Source organism: Hibiscus syriacus, unplaced genomic scaffold (genome assembly GCF_006381635.1).
Source record: "Hibiscus syriacus cultivar Baekdansim isolate YM2019G1 unplaced genomic scaffold, ASM638163v2 tig00110328_pilon, whole genome shotgun sequence".
NCBI lineage: Eukaryota > Viridiplantae > Streptophyta > Magnoliopsida > Malvales > Malvaceae > Hibiscus > Hibiscus syriacus.
This window is the reverse complement of record NW_024062685.1, coordinates 6,615,385-6,631,796: the sequence shown is the minus strand read 5'-3', so window position 1 is coordinate 6,631,796 and position 16,412 is coordinate 6,615,385. Positions and strand designations below refer to the sequence as shown.

General features: G+C 37.2%; 2 protein-coding genes, 1 long non-coding RNA gene and 2 other non-coding genes across 5 annotated transcripts; 2 read left to right on the top strand and 3 right to left on the bottom strand.

Moving 5' to 3' along the window:
• Positions 1-1,050: 1,050 nt before the first annotated feature.
• Positions 1,051-1,161, bottom strand: LOC120118883. The gene has a single exon (XR_005515792.1). It is a non-coding gene; the product is annotated as a small nucleolar RNA snoR100 (small nucleolar RNA).
• Positions 1,162-1,830: 669 nt separating this feature from the next.
• LOC120118884 lies at positions 1,831-1,941 on the bottom strand. The gene has a single exon (XR_005515793.1). It is a non-coding gene; the product is annotated as a small nucleolar RNA snoR100 (small nucleolar RNA).
• Positions 1,942-5,300: 3,359 nt separating this feature from the next.
• Positions 5,301-5,982, top strand: LOC120118483. Its single transcript, XR_005515752.1, has 2 exons — positions 5,301-5,331; positions 5,723-5,982. It is a non-coding gene; the product is annotated as an uncharacterized LOC120118483 (long non-coding RNA).
• A 725-nt stretch (positions 5,983-6,707) lies between these two features.
• LOC120118583 (phosphoenolpyruvate carboxylase-like) lies at positions 6,708-10,468 on the bottom strand. Its single transcript, XM_039138607.1, has 10 exons — positions 10,298-10,468; positions 9,829-10,220; positions 9,658-9,742; positions 9,331-9,553; positions 9,151-9,254; positions 8,963-9,050; positions 8,702-8,856; positions 7,598-8,596; positions 7,101-7,487; positions 6,708-7,032 (listed from the first exon to the last, which is right to left on the bottom strand). The coding sequence occupies exons 1-10, from the start codon at positions 10,463-10,465 to the stop codon at positions 6,742-6,744; spliced, it is 2,892 nt and encodes a 963-aa protein (XP_038994538.1). The 5' UTR covers positions 10,466-10,468; the 3' UTR covers positions 6,708-6,741.
• A 1,882-nt stretch (positions 10,469-12,350) lies between these two features.
• LOC120118585 lies at positions 12,351-13,227 on the top strand. The gene has a single exon (XM_039138612.1). It carries the CDS (start codon positions 12,404-12,406, stop codon positions 13,220-13,222), a length of 819 nt encoding a protein of 272 aa, XP_038994543.1. The 5' UTR covers positions 12,351-12,403; the 3' UTR covers positions 13,223-13,227.
• The last annotated feature ends 3,185 nt before the right edge of the window (positions 13,228-16,412 follow it).

Here is a 16,412-nt window from a genome sequence, read left to right as displayed (position 1 = left end):
GAAAAAGTCAGTGTTTTGGACATATAAACAAAAATCAACTCATAATGAGAAGCATTATATTATTATAAAATATATATTTCAAAACTATTTAATAGGAGGTTTTTAAAATATATTTTTTATATTATTAACTTATTATCAATAATGAAACGTTGTGCATGCGTATAGTTGTAATGCAAATGTGGCGTTGGTTGATTGCAGGAGTACTGAGCCGAGTAATGGTACTCAAGTCAGATAAATGAAAGAGATTTGCCTATGTTCGCCATTTTTAAGTTTAATATTTGTTTCATTTCTAAATAATTTGGTGAAGCAATTTGGAAGAACCTGGCAATCACTGCTGCTGCCATATTGCTTCCTATGTCTATTGCCTTCCTCATTTTCCACTTAATTTTTTGTCACTTTTTCCTTCTCATGATGATTTTATTTGGCTGATAAAACTTCCATTTTTACGTCTTTTGGCAGATGGCCGCTGATGAGTATGGAAGAAGCCTAGGGTTCAACCATCCACGTGGGGCAATTAAAGGATGAACTAAGCGGATATAATATCTAAATTATAAAAAAAATAAAGTTTCTAAGGACTACCACCCCACCAGCCTCCCTCAATCCATCTCGATCCATCCACCTCTACAAGTAAGAACAAAACACACGGAATCTTTCTTTGTTGCTCACTCACTCTCTTCATTTGGCTGATTTCTTTGTTGCATTGACTATTTTCAAGTATCTCTCGTTCTTTTCAGCTATTAGTAGCTACCCATGTTAACAAAACTAAAGGATAAAAGCCGGTTATAAATACATCATACTCTGTGCTTACAATGGATGTCTTCATTGATTCTTGGCAATGAGTTGCCTTATGGCTCTACTGCACGTTACCCGAAGGCCAAGGTTTTAAAGTGTTCTAAGAGGAGAGCCCGATATTTTGTTTTTGCTGCTATGGCTGATTTCAAAACTGAAGCAGTTTGATTATGTCAGAAGCAGCAGCTTTTCCAATTAAATTGAAATGTTAAAGTGTAGGATCTCCTTTTAAAAATGATCGAGAGTGAGAAAGTAAAGAGAAAATGTAGAACTAAACCAGGCCCCGTCATCAAAGCAAGGCTCAGAGAGAGCAGACATGTCGTCCAATCAGAAAAATCAATTTATGTGCACAGTACCATGCTACTTTTATTATTTTCCAGAGCATCGGCTTAATTGTACACAGCAACCCGCCAAGGTTTGAATTAAAAAAGTATCATCTCTTTCACAACGATCTAAACCCTAACTTCCGGATTAAAGGAAAGCGAAAACCCACGAGAACTCAAACGAGCAAAGCTTCTTTTACTAAAGCTAGGCGACAGAGACTGGAGAGGCTGCTTTGCTAAATCAAAAGTGAAAATTTTAGCTGAATGTGATGAACTGTCGTATTAGAAACAAGAATTTGTAACATACCTTTCAAGGTCGTCACAGAAGGACAAACTGTAGACACATAAACAAATTCACAAATGAACATTCAATTACATGTATAATAGACAAATGATAATGTCAACGAAGATCATCAGCAATCAATTTTGGTGAATAATTAAAAAAAAAATTAACAAATAAGCATTTTACAACCTACACAACTCTTGGGATGTACTATGTGAATCAGAAGCACTAATGACTAGTTGAAACTGCAGCACAAGATCATCCAATAGTGCTAACATAGAAAGAGCACCAAGTTCCAGATCTAACACTATCATCTAACAAGCTTACACTAGAGAACGATTTGAAAAAAGCAAAAGAAAATAACTAATCCAGTTTTTTATAAAGAAAATCAAATGAAAGATAAACAGTGGCTGGAGAGTGAGAAAGTGAAGAAAAAAATGTAGAACTAAACCAGGCCCACACATCAAAGCCAAGCTCCGAGAGAGCAGACATGTCGTTCCATCGAAAGATTCAATCTCTGTGCACAGTACCAAGCTACTTTCATTATTTTCCAGAGCATCGGCTTAATTGTACACAGCCACCCGCCAAACTTTGATTAATATTATATCATCTTTTTCAAAACAATCTAAACCCTAACAGAAAGAATTACTCCGGGGAAAAAGGAAAAGCAGAAGATCAGAAGAATTCAAACAAGCCGACTATCTTTTACTCGAGTTAGGCTTCAGTGAAAGGAGAGGCTTGGCAGATATGTATAGTGAAGCCTTGATCTAGGGTTTTACTTCTCCACGCATGAAAGTACTGAAACATCCTCCGTCTCATCTACGAAATTACACAATTACCCCCATTTAACTAAACAGTAAACACCCAGCCTTTGGGGCTTGGGCCTCGGGCCGAAGTAAACTGCTGGCATGTAGAAAATTAAAAATGTTTCAAAAACAAGCGGACTATTTTATAACAACAACAACAAAATCCTATTCCTATATGCAATGGGGTAAGAGGAAGGTAGGGTAGTAGGTTGCCCCCAACACCAAGTTGAGAGCAGCTTCCGTGGAAGACTTCCGGCAGTCAGAAAATTAAAAATAAAGATAAGATACAATGCATGTATAAATAAATAAATAAATACATTGTTGAACAGTCTTCATATGCGCGTCTGTAATGGGAAGTAATCCATGCAAATAAATCCCTGCGTAAAAATCTCTGCATATAGACATAAATATAAGACCCGACTAAATTTAAAAGGAGGAAAACACGAAGAAAATGATACACAGAAGTTATCGATAGCAAGGTACGAGAGGGAATAAAGTCAAATGGGTTAAAACCTAAACTAAGGCAACACTACTTCGCTATCCTAGTTCTAAGCCTTCATATATCCCAATGACATAAACGTATAAAAAGTAGATGTCCTGGAAATTACTACAAATGCATTAAAAAGAAGACAGAGATGCTACACCCTATGGTTGTGACCCACACTACTCAGCTACCCTGGTCTTAAGTCTCCATAATTTCCTATCAGAGGTCATGTTCTCGGTAAGGGTTAAATCCTTCAAATCAAATCTCAAGCAGTCTACTCACTTCCTCCTTAGTCGTCCTCTCCTTATGGCACCGTCGACTATAATCGACTCTACCCTCCTGACCACATCAGACGGTTTTCGCCTAAGGACATGCCCAAACCACCGTAGTCTTCCCTCCCTCAATTTTTCGGTTATGGGAACCACCCCCAAGGACATCCTAATTCCAGAGTTTGGTGTCATGTCCCATAGAGTCCTACCACATGCCCATCGAAGCATTCTCATTTTTGCGGCCTCCATCCTCCATACGTTATCCTTCTTGATTGCCCAACATTCTGATCCATACAACAGCGCTAGTCTTATTGACATTCTATAAAATTTCCCTTAAGTTTTAGAGGCACTTTCTTGTCACACAAAACTCCAGTAGCAGCCCTCCACTTTAGTCATCCCGCCTTTATAGGTGTGTAACGTCATCATCTACACCCCCATTTTATGTATCATAGACCCTAGGTACTTGAAACAAACCTTTGATGGGAGAACGTGTCTTTCTATGCATACTTCTACATCTTCATCGTTTGGTTCCCTCAATACTTTGTCTTTTCAATATTGATCCTTAGACCTTTTTCTTCCAAAGCAGTCATCCAGGTCGTCAGTCTACTATTCAGCTCAGTTTTTATTTCAAAAACTAGGACAATGTCTTTAGCGAAAAGCATACACCATGGAACACCGTCCGGTGTCGCACAATAGATGTCATCCATAATCAAGGCAAAGATGTAAAGGCTAAGAGATGACTCCTGATAGAGTCCGATTTCCACCGGGAATGCCTCGGTGTCGTCAATTGTAGTCCTGACGTATGTAGTAGATCTACAGTACATATCACGAATCGCCCGAATATAAGCAGTTGGGATCCGTCTCGTTTCCAAGGTCTTCCAGATCGTATAGCGGGGAACGCTATCATATGCCTTCTCAAGGTCAATGAACGCCATGTGAAGATCTCTATTTTTCCCCTATATTTCTCCATAAGCCATCGAAGTAGATGAATTGCCTCCGTAGTAGACCTGTCGGGCATAAAGCCAAATTGGTTTTCCGAAACCCTAGTGACCTGTCTCAACCTAGCCTCTATCACCCTTTCCCATAGCTTCATGGTATGACTGAGTAGTTTAATACCTCTGTAGTTACCAAAACATTGAGGATCTCATTTATTCTTATAGATTGGCATAACCGTAGACTCTCTCCACTTTTTTGGCATATTGGCAGTCTCTAAGATAATATTAAAGATGATGGTCAACCATTTAACTCCCTCTTCTCCTAGGGCCAACCACACAGTGATAGAAATTTGACCTGGACCGACAGCTTTGTCCCTCTCCATCTTTCTAAGAGCTATTTTGACTTCCTCAATCCCAATCCTACTTGTAGGACAGTCATTGGCCGTAGTATGATGGTCGACTGACCCATCAATGGTACTATCTCTACAGGGAGAGACACCGTCATTATATAAGCTGACTATTTTATCTTTCTTTTTTTAATATTTAACCGATCTTTTCTATACATCAAATCTTTAAGTATTTTAAATTAAAAATAAAATATTTTAATAGAATATATATTTAATTATATAATGCATTTTATTTAAAATTTAAAAATTATATTTAATCTTTTTTCATAAATTATTTTTTATAAAATGTATTAAAATTTAAACTTAACTATATAGAGGTTATTAAAATAATTATGTTTAATATTACTTTGTTTACATTTTATATATTTTGAAAGAGAATTACAATAAATTATTTTAACTTTTAATTAAAAATAAACATATTGAATGATTGTAGCGTTGAAAGAGAATTTCATTCTTTCTAAAGAATTCAAATTTTAACAACTCCGTAGCATGTGTGTGAATTGTTATTATAAATTAAAATCTTAATCAATTAACCAACTATCAGTTAGTCTAATGAAATGAAACACTAAATCTCTTCTTCAAAACACATAAATATCTGTTATGGTGTGTAGAGATTGTTTGTAAAAAATTGTTATAAACAACACGAACTAACTTATATTTATAATTAAAGGAATTATTATTATTTCTAGAAGTCACGAGTTCTAACACTAACAAATACAACAAGATGATTGAAAGTACCTTAGATGATGACATGACACCAAATCTAAACTAGATATTTGTCATTCAGTTTCCTTTCACACTTCGTTTTCTAAATGTACGAATGAAACTGAAGTCTTCATTTTCTCAGCTGCATTGAACAGGCTCTCGGCCTCGGTTTAACAATGGCCGTACAGAACACTATATCATTGAGACTAACTTCAATCCTCTCCTGTTTAGCTCCATTTCTATTCGTTCCATCGGTTTATTTGCCTTATCATCACTATGGGGTTCTTTTGTTCTGCCAATATTTGTCATGATCTATAATCGTTGGAATGGGTGAGCACGTCGTCTAGCATTCTTGAGCATTGCTCGTCTGTTAACTTAAACACACTCCTCTTCTGAAGTCAGTCTATTGAAATTCTTTTGACATCTATGTTTGTCATTCCTTCACCTACTTCTGATCATTACAATACCTTTGCCTCTCTAGTATTTCATTGTATTCCGTAATCAGCCGTTGCTCTATTTTGTATAAATTTGTTGCTTATGGAGTTCCGATGTACGATGGAAGGAGGTAAAAGGTCACCCCTTGAAACTCTGGGGTTAAGCATATTGAAATATGCTTGTGACTTTCTGTAATTTGCAAGATGTTGTAATATTCTGTTCTGTGGTTTGCCTAGCGAGGTAAAAACATGCTGACAATGGATGTGCTTGTTTGTGTTGGGTGTAGGATCCTTGTTCCAGAATCTGGATACATGCGGTTAGAATTGATCTCAATGTTGGTGGGATTCTTCACATACAAGATTGCAACTTTCTTTCAAGCTATAGATGACGCAGTTACTGTTGTTGGGGAAAAACTAAGGTCTACTATTAAAAACGATTGAAGTATAGGGCTTAGTATTCTTTATCACTGTTCATTGGAAAATGCTTTGGAGAAGATGACTATAATGCTTGTTCTTGTACAAGTTCTGTAAAATGCTGTTCTTTTCCATTCATTTGTGATTTCTTCTTGTTCATATATCTCGAGTACCTCAAAACGGCGCATATCGGTGTGAACCTTGTGGGTACGTTCTGGATTTTAAATGCGTGGACTACCACATACAGCTTGGTACAAGTACGACAAGCATGATCTAATTACAACCATTCTGATCCAAGTCAATACTATTGAAATATATGTGAAGAAAAATAGACTCCTGATTCTACCATTGTGAACAATGTGACAGTTTCGTTCACATAGATTGTACTATCTGGATCTCCCATTTGTCAGCTTGGGAGCACATTCAGACACAAAGGTCATCATCACTGCCTCTGTCCCTCACCGTCGTCAAGGAGATCTGGAACTACCCTCCACGCAATGTTCGCAATGTTTGTCGTAAAATTTGCAACACACTGGCACTTGAATGTGATGAACCAGAATGCAACTTTATTGTGCATTGGAAGTGCCTTGGCAAACAAGAAAAGTGACAGTGATCAAGGGTACCTACAGATGGAACATTGGTAAAAAGGTCTGGTATGTCTGAGATGGAATACTGTAGTTTTGCTGTTGTAATGGATTTACATAATGTAGTTTTTTTGTTAAAAGAAAATTCATAAAAGAAAATAGAAAAATTCCAAATCTACTTGATTAAACCAGAAATAATAATCAAGGATTTATTGGATGCTAATATTCGGCCCTTGAAAGGCAATACATTTCAGGCAATCAAATAGGGAAAAGAATGCATGAGAAGATAAGAAAGTAACAATGGATTTTCAACCAGTGTTCTGCATGCCAGCAGCTATACCCTTCATGGTCAAAATAAGGGTGTCTTCAAGACCAGGAGCATACTCGCTTTTCGGGTTAAGATTCACAAGTTCTGCAGCGAGTTTGCTTGGTGTCTCCTTGGATAAGTGAGGCCTGACCTTGCATTGATAATCTGGGTCTCGGATCCTCTTCAATGTGTATGCTTGGCACACATTAAGGGTCGTGATGTAAGCATCGCGAAGACGGAGTCGCTGCTTCAGGTAAGGGTCACCTTCAAGTAGATCTTTGTGTCCAGCAGCCTACAATGCAATGGAAGAAAGTCAGTTTTGGTTTAGCCTATCAAGAAAATAAGCCATGTTGCTATTACCTGGAGAATAAGACTTCTGGTCTCTTCATAGTTTGTTCTCAATTTCTGTCCGAAGGACCAGAGATCCTGTGATACCAGTAGCTTGTCGTATAAGGCAGCGATCCCAGGATCTCCCTTGGAAAACACCATTTCGAGTAAGTCCATTGTGACCCTAAAGAAAGGCCATTGGTTGTACATGTCTTGAAGAATTTGGAGATTCTTTTTGTCCTTGTCAAGGACATGTTTAAAAGCAGCTCCAAAGCCAAGCCACACTGGCAAATGGAATCTCGTTTGAGTCCATGCAAAGATCCATGGGATTGCACGGAGTGATTCAATGCCTCCACTTGGCTTTCGTTTTGATGGACGACTGCCGATATTCATCCGACCATACTCCAGTTCTGGTGTCACCTACAACCAGTTGATTAACATTCAGTTTTCTCAGCCGGCTCCTTATGCTAATAGATGTAGATAAATCTTTCTCCGAAGTTTGTAGGATTTAATAATGGTGAAAGACTTACCAGGCGGAAGTATTCAACGAATTGAGGCTCCTGGAAGACTACAGAACGGTATTCCTTTGTTGCAACGGTCGCCATTTCATCCATGAGTGCACGCCATTCTGGTTTTGGTGACACGGGGGGATGCATTCCGTGCTCAAGTGTAGCAGCGGTAAAACGCTGAAGTGTCCTAAAGCACAAGTGCTCCTCTCCAAATGATTGCTCAATAACTTCACCTTGAACCGTTACCCGAAACGATCCATTAATTGTGTCTGGCGGTTGAGACAGTATAGCAAGATGGGTGGGTCCTCCTCCTCGTCCAACTGTCCCTCCTCGGCCATGGAACATCGTAAGCTTAACCCCATACTGCTTTGCCACCTTTACGAGTTCCTCTTGAACCTTGTATAGCTTCCAAGCTGCAGAGAGACGGCCGGCATCCTTTCCAGAATCCGAGTAACCTAACATTACTTCTTGTTTTCCACCGATGTGGTCTCTGTACCAATCTATAGAGAAGAGACGAGCCACGGCGGCCGGAGCAGCATCGAGATCATCAAGTTTTTCGAACAACGGAACCACTCGTAATGGGTGCTTAACATGGCATTCACGTTGTAAAAGTTTGACGGCGAGCACATCAGATGGGGTCGTTGCCATTGAGATTATGTAGGCACCAAAGTTGTCTGGCGGCAGTTCTGAAACGACATGGAATGTGTTCAACACCTCAGCGACTTCTTCCGTTTTGGGAAGATCAGGGCCGATTAGAGGGCGCTTGCCTCTGAGTTCAGATAAGAGCCACTCCTGTCGGCGTTCCTCAGGCCATTCTTTATAAGATCCGATATCTAGGTGCTTGGCGATGGCATCGAGGACATCAGTATGCCTGTCAGATTCTTGCCGGATATCAAGTCTTACAAATGAAAGCCCAAAGGTAGAAAGTTGCCTTAAGAAATCAAGAAGGCTTCCATCAGCTATTGGTCGATCGCCACAAGAGCAGAGTGATCGGTAGCAGAGCTCAAGAGGCTCCAGAAACTACAGAATGCAAGAAGGAACCAGCCCATATTCAGAAAGAACATAATTCTACGTTCTACAGGATAAAATGGAAATGTTGTTTTGAATATTTTTAAAAGAAGAGACCTGCTCCACATTGGTGAAAGTTGCTTCTTCTGGAATTTCCGACCGCCCATCGGCCAGTAGGCTACGAGCACGTTCACGTGTGTTGTATAGCTTGTCCCTCAAGTCACCGAGAATAACACGATAGGGCTCATTCGGAGGAATCTGTCTCCAAAATTCTGTGTGCATAAAACATTTCATAATAGTAATCCAGTCAACCATATCAAGCCAATACATTCTTTGGGAATCATTATTAAAACAAATCTTAAAGATCAATCTTAGAACCTATGTAATGCTTTGCATCTTTTCTTGAAGTCCTAAAAAGTTCATCTGCGCGAGCACGGAGTTCGTCCGTACATCGCCACATCGATAACTGAAAATAGAACAAACAAGAAGAATCAATCAAAAACGTGATAACTCATGAACTACAACGCTCCAACCAGAGGGAACGAGAAAAAAGGTCTCTTTAATACCTCAAACATAAGATCTTCTATTTGGGAGAAGTACAAGTTAGCAGCCATCATTCTAGCCAATAAGCATACATCTCTTGTAACTTCAGGAGTTACCCTGGGATTCCCTGCATACCGCATTGAATGAACATCTCACACTTACAGGTCTTACGATTAAATGGTGTATGTGGAAAAACAACATACCGTCACGATCCCCTCCCATCCATGAAGAGAATTGAATAAGGGGGCAATTGTAGGGAACACGTTCGTTTATCCCTATGTTCTTCAAAGCCGTGTCAATACGACGCAAAAACTGCGGTACACCTTTCCAGATGGTTTCATGGAAGTAGCTCATTCCTGCTCTCATCTCATCCTGTGGGGTGGGAGGATTTCTTCGGATCTCATCCGTTCGGAAGGCAGCTTGAATCTATACGAAAAAAAAAACAGTATAAGGTCCATAGTTACTTGTTGGACAAGCTATTGCTAAAGTTGCAGCTTTTGTTGAAATAACCAGCATTCGCATATTCATACCTCCCTTTGTAGAGCCTCATTCAGTTCCTGCTTATCGTCCGGTGTAATGTCTTTAGCATACAACTGAGTCAAACAATTACGGATCCTGAAAGTTCAAAACAAACAAGATCATTAAAATGCTCTGACTGCTAACAGAGAGCGAAAAGGTTCCTACTAATCCGAAAGACAAACCTTCCATGCTTCTGAAGTAAAGATCTTCGAACAGACTGAGTAGGATGGGCGGTGAAGACCAAATCCACAGTCTGATTCTTGAGAGCATCAAAAACTTCTTGAGGGGACTTGTTCAATTGTCCCACAAGCCTCTTCAGGGTCTCTTCGATGTTGGACTCGGTTGTCGCCGAACTTTCATCGGCAAAGTCACCCTTCTTCAACTTGATCCTCCTCCGATGTGCGATCTGAACCTCCTCTGCCAGGTTCGCCAAGTTAAGCATGTGGGAGAACGATTTTGCTACGACGATCGAATCACCCGGGTCCAAACTTGTAATGACTTTGCCAAGATCATCCAATATTTTGGGGTCATGCTTCCCTTCGTACTCGGCCGAAAGCTCATAGCATTCTTGAACCTAACGTCAACATCGAGATGACATCAAGATTAATGTAAAAAATGGAATGAATCATGAATAAAAGAGTGGTTAATTACCGTTTCTCTGATCTCTCCCCCATGCAAATCTTGAAGAATTTCGAGGAAACGATCCAATAGCAAAGCATCGTACTCCACCAGCTTGTCATCTTCCGAGACTTTAGCAGGCGCCAACAGCCTTAGCTGCGCGTCTATTGATGTCAACTTCTCTACGTTCCTGCTCGTCATTTGCTTTTTCTAATTTGGTTTTGTGTTGAATCTGAAACCGGAAAAATAATCAAATGAAATCCATGGCACAAAGAAACAAGGTATGGGTAACTTATGATCTAAACACAGGAGACTGAAAGGAAGAATGAAGTAGGCCAAGAGAGACACTTAAAAACACATGCAGGAAAGAGAGCGTTTTTCTATGTTTCCCTTAATTAAATGCCATTCACTGTAACTAAAACACCCTTCCATCGCTCTCTTTGTTTACTTTAAAATTTTTAGCAACAAAATGAGCAACTGTTTTTCATTTTTTATTAACAATCTCATATTAAAAAAAAAAATTAACATATTTTCCTAAAATAAATTAATTTACGCTACTGTGTCTCATCCTATCAAGAGGCCTAAAACAAATTGTAAAATGATGCCCTCTAAATTAGTTAATTAATTATTATAAAATTAGCTTTTAAAGAATAACAAATAATCTCTCTTTATCAAGAGGACTAAAACAAAATTGTAAAATGATGCCCTCTAAATTAGTTAATTATCTATTACAAAATTAGATTTTAAAATGATGTCGCCAACTATTACTTCCACCATTATAATTAGGCTTAAATTGACAATTGCCTCGTGAACTATATTATTTGTATTTAGTTGCCCCATAAAGTATTTTTTAGGACGTTTTGCCCCCTTAATTATAAATCGCTATCCTATTTGCCCCAAATCGCTAAAACAGTTAAACAAAATTTACATACCAATAAGAACACGCCACACCATCATTTATATTTAATTTTATTTTATATGAATAAATAAAAAATAATTAAAATAATAAAATTACATAATATGTCAAAATTATCACCATCTACTCCTCCACCGTCCACCGTCCACCGTCCACCCTCCCCTTCCCCAACACCAACACCCATTTTCCCCTAAACATAAAAAGCAAAAGAACCCATACTGCTTGATTTTCATTCCACACGTCGTCTAGGATGAGTAAAAACTTGTTGTTCAAAAGCATTCACAAACAAAGTTGCAAGTCATCGAGCGTTGAATCATCGCAATTTTCTCACTTGTCTATAGATTGGATAATCATCTTAAGCAATTTAAGAAGATCAAATTCATCCGAAACATAGATCCATATCTTCAATGAAAAAAGTGCACGAACACCAACATCGTTGTATACCAATTGAGCCAGCATGGTTTTCCCTAGACCTCCAAATCCAACAATGGGAATCACAGGGATGCTTCCATCTTCTCTTGATCTCTTCAAAAGATCAATGATATTCTCTTTATCCTCATCTCTACCATGAACATCAGAGGAATTCACAAAAGAGTGAGTCTTTCTATGAAAAACATGTTGGTTGTCACTACACTGTCCTAGATTAAAGCTGTTCCATTAGGTAGCAAGTTTGTCAAACCTCCGATTGATCTCTTTGATTTTGTGAGCCATTTGAAAAGAGAAAAATAGAGGGAAAGAGCAGGAGGATGAAAGTCACACCTTTGATTTTTTTTCTTTTTAAAAAAATATAAATATAACATGTAACATTTAATGATTTTTTAACAGTAAATATTTAAAAAAATAACCAAGAAAACAGTAAACACATAATTAAAAAAAATTAATTTTAAATATGATTTTAACACTGATATTGATATTATTCCAAATAATAATAAGAAATAGATGATATGGTGGGATCTGATTCGAAAATCAAAAGTACAGTGCGGGGGAAATAATGGGATCCAATACAATTGGCGTTTCAGTCAAACAAGAGCAGTGTCAAAGTCAGACTTTAAGATAACCAAATCTATACCCCCAAAACTAAAGCAATCTCTCTCACGTCTCCTTCTCCCTATAATACCACCACCGTCTCCATTTTTCTCTGCAATTCCCACATTTTCTTTTGTTAATCTATGAAAAAGGGTTTTATGATTTCCATGTTTATCATCTGAAAACATAAAAAAAAAATGGGTCTCAACAAGCTTTTAAATCTACACACAATCCCATGGTGTTTCCACTTGTTGAGCAACCACATGTCCTGCATCCCCCAGCGGCGGCCGGACCCTCCGCTTTCTACCGTCAAGATCATCAAATCCGATGGGGTCGTCAAGATCTACGATCGTCCCGTCAATGTTTCCGACCTCGTGAACGAGTTTCCCAAACACATGGTGTGCCGTTCCGATTCGTTCTATATCGGCCAGATGATCCCTCCTCTCTCCGTCCACGAGCAACTCCTGCTCGGCCACGTCTATTTCCTCCTCCCCGAACGGTTTTTCCAGTCGGTCTTGACGTTCGTCACCGTTGCCTCCTTCGCCAGCGACGCTCAGTCGAGGAATGCGGTGTTGAAGAAAGCCGCCGCTTGCCGACCTTTCATTATCCAGAAGAGTTCGTCGGGGTGTTTAAGTATACGCGTGTCCGATGAGTTTATACGGACGTTGGTGGAAGAAGGGAGACTGAAAGAGGAAACGGAAGAAGAGAACGGCGGGAGTAATAGTAATAATAATAATAGACTATGCAGCACACCGCAGTTGCAGAAACAGTACACGCAGCTCGTGGGATCGACGCGCCACTGGAAACCGAAGCTGGAGACGATAAAGGAAACGGAGAAGAAAAAGAAGAGTAAGATGCCGTCGTCTTTCGGGATGAAAGTTAGGAAGAAGAAATCACAGAATTCGCAGTTCAAGAACAGCAACGTAAAGGGTTCATCTCATAGATCTGGTGTAATTAGTAGTGCCAACATTCCTCAATCTAAACCAAAGATTAGGATCATTAAACCTTCAAGATAATGATGAATGATGAATCATGTCATATTCTTCTTATCGTAGATACTCTCTCATACGTACAGACAGACATCCCGGGTGATGGATGAACATTAAAGTATAACCCGTGTACCATCTTAATGAGATTCAGTTTTCAATAGACTGTACACACTTTTTATATTAAAATAGAAGGTAACTTTTGAAGTTGGAAGTGAACTAATGAATGATGAAGGTCCTACTGTTGGTGAGAGGAGAGATATCTGAAAAGGGCAGGCCTTTAGGGTTTTAATCACATGGCTTTTCCCAATACATGACAAAGTAGCAGTCAAACTTCTCTTTCCGCTGTTCCATTTTTCCACAGCTCATGCTTAATGTGCGCCGTCTCGGTCGTCTCCTCTTTTTAGTACCAGTCACCTCATGTTTGTCATCATCTTTCAATAGATTTATCTAATATTATGTCCCCCACCCCACAACAAAAATAGTTATTAATATGAAAATTAAAAATCAAATCGTAAAACAATTAATTGTTAATTAAATACTATATTATCATTTTAATTTTTAATTATTACGTTATTTAAATTTTTTAAATTCAAACCAATTGTGTTTTATATATAAATTAAAAACTCAAATTAATTCAAATAACATAAAATATAAAAAGAAAAGAATACTTTTTGAATAGAATAAAGTTTTATTCTCCTTTATCCTTCTTATACCAATATTTGCTAGCTTATTGAAACTAATATACACTTGTATGTAAAAGATTATTATTTTTAAACAAAAAATTACGTCCTATTTATTCTAAGAAACTTTATTATGACATATTTTTATGTTAACGAGTGTGGTCACAAGTGATTTTTAAGAATTTGAGCTTTTAATATTAAGTTCGAATTTTACCACCGTCATTCTTGATAGATAATTTATAAATTTCTACCTGAACCTCAATTGAGTCTTAAATATACTCTGATTTTGGACTGGGGAGCCACCTCTTATCATATATTTTTTTTGTAAAAAAAAATGACATACTTGTATTTCTTTTAATATAATTAACTAACGTGACACCATTATAATCTCAATATAAATTATTGAAATCTGATGACGACTTTAACCCTTTTGGCAATCTATCAATTAATTTGCATAAATCATTTTGAATTCTATCGGCAACGGTAGAAAGAATATCATGGTATTTTAGTTCAAATATAATAATGTGTAATTATAATTTAAGTTATATGAATCTAAGATTCTTATTTAAGAAAGTTATTTAATTACCCGTACAATTATAATTAGGATAAATTATGCGTTTGGCATCTAAACTATCAATTTTGATCCGTTTTAATATATGAGTTTTTAATTTTGATCCGTTTTAGTACCTAAACTTTTAATTTTTTTTAAATCATACCTAAAGTTTAATTTTTATTTTATTTTAGTATCCGCCGTTAAAAAATTTAGTTTATGTTTCACTTTAGTACTCCGTTCAAAATTTAACGTTAAATTTTGAAAAGATTGAAAGTTTAGGTACTAAAACAAACTAAAATTCATAATTTAGGTACTAAACGCGTTAAATTTTTAACGATTGAGTGCTAAAATGAAATGAAAGCTAAACGCTAGGTATGATTTTAAAAAAAATAAAGTTTATATACTAAAATATAGACCAAGATTGATAGCTTAGATATTAAATATGTAATTTACCCTTATATCATAATCTATCACCACTCCTTTCAGTCAAAGCCTAAAATACATTTTAATAACTCTTTTAAATAGTTTCCTTTTGACTTAATATAAAAATAAGTGCTTAAATTATACTTAAAATTGACTTATAGTACCTAAAGATTTTTTTTATTAAAAATAGGTCTTTAATGTTTTCTCCGTTACACTTTTAGGTTCTACTGTTAAAAAAACTGTTTAAGTGAGATGTGTAACACCCCAAAGTCCGGGTTAGTTGTTTTGGGTTCACCCGAAAAGTAAGTGGACCCTGTGAATTTTATAATTTAAGTCGTTGGACTTAATTGTGTTAGTATTGAGCCCAATTTGTCATAAAAAGAAGATCTCTAATTAGTAGAAAAATAAGGAAGAACCAAAAAAGTTATTTACCCATTTTTAAAAGATGAGCCTTTATATTCTTTCAATTTATTCTTCCCCTCATTTCTTCCATTTTCATTCTCTCCCTCTTCAAAGGTTAAGATAAAAGTAAGGTTTTGCACCCTTTTCATGCTTTATTTTCGTTCATAATTGCTTCAGCAACGTTGTTTTAGTGAATCAAGCCTTGGATTTTTATGGTTAAAGAGAAAAGTGGGAGTTTCACCAAAATTACCAAGGAAAGGAGTTTGGCTAAGCAAGAGGCTTCCTTTCGGGTTTCTAAAACCAAGATGGTGTATTTCTAATCCATCGGAGTGTTAAGATTACCATAAGTATAAAGTTTTTCTATGATTTAAGTATTTAAGCATTTTAGGGTTTATATTTGATATCATGATCAAAGTACATTTTAAATGTTAAAAAGATATTTTTATGCTACTTTAATACCCTAATTAACTCCCTAAACCTTCAAAATAAGATTAGAAACCAAACCAAGTCTTTTAGTGTAATTTTTTAGTGTTTCTTGAGCCTAAAATAACTCTTTTTGGGGTTGAGTATCGATATTGGGATGAACAATATCGATATTGGATGAATTGGGGCTAAAATTAGGGATTTCAAGCTGGAGTATCGGTACTTCCAAGGGGAGTATCAATATTACCCCTACAGTATAGATACTCAGGGTGACAGTGTCGATGTTGGGCCTCAATTTTGAAAACATACTGCATTTTTTGTAATGATACTTATAGGGGTATCAATATTTGACCATAGGTTATCTATACTACATGTAAAGTATCGATACTACTCTCTTTGGATGGTTAGTTTTGACTCGGTTAAGGCCCGTAAGAGCTAAAGACGATATGAAATAGTAAGAATAAGTCTATGATGGACCTAAAGGCCCAAACATACATAGAAACACTCGTGGGAGCGGGTTATAGCAAAGGTAACCATTTTAAGCGGTATACGTCAAGATATCTTCAGTCGAGCACATACACATATAGTGGAGAACGAGGATCGTTATAGGGGAAGTATCGACTAGCAGTACAATAAGCGAGTGAGATTCAGAAATAATGAAGAGTGTGGGCTTCGAGAATGTCAAGAAAACTAGGAGGTGCAAGTCGTCCTTTCAATTCAAGGGGATTTGAAAGGA

Excerpts from the sequence above, each read along its gene's own strand:
- LOC120118583 (XM_039138607.1), bottom strand. The coding sequence starts at position 10,465 with ATGACGAGCAGGAACGTAGAGAAGTTGACATCAATAGACGCGCAGCTA. Across the intron at positions 9,255-9,330 it reads GATGGGAGGGGATCGTGACG|GGAATCCCAGGGTAACTCCT; the intron begins GTATGTTGTTTT and ends TGCGGTATGCAG. Across the intron at positions 8,597-8,701 it reads CTTTCACCAATGTGGAGCAG|TTTCTGGAGCCTCTTGAGCT; the intron begins GTCTCTTCTTTT and ends TGCATTCTGTAG.
- LOC120118585 (XM_039138612.1), top strand. The coding sequence starts at position 12,404 with ATGGGTCTCAACAAGCTTTTAAATCTACACACAATCCCATGGTGTTTC.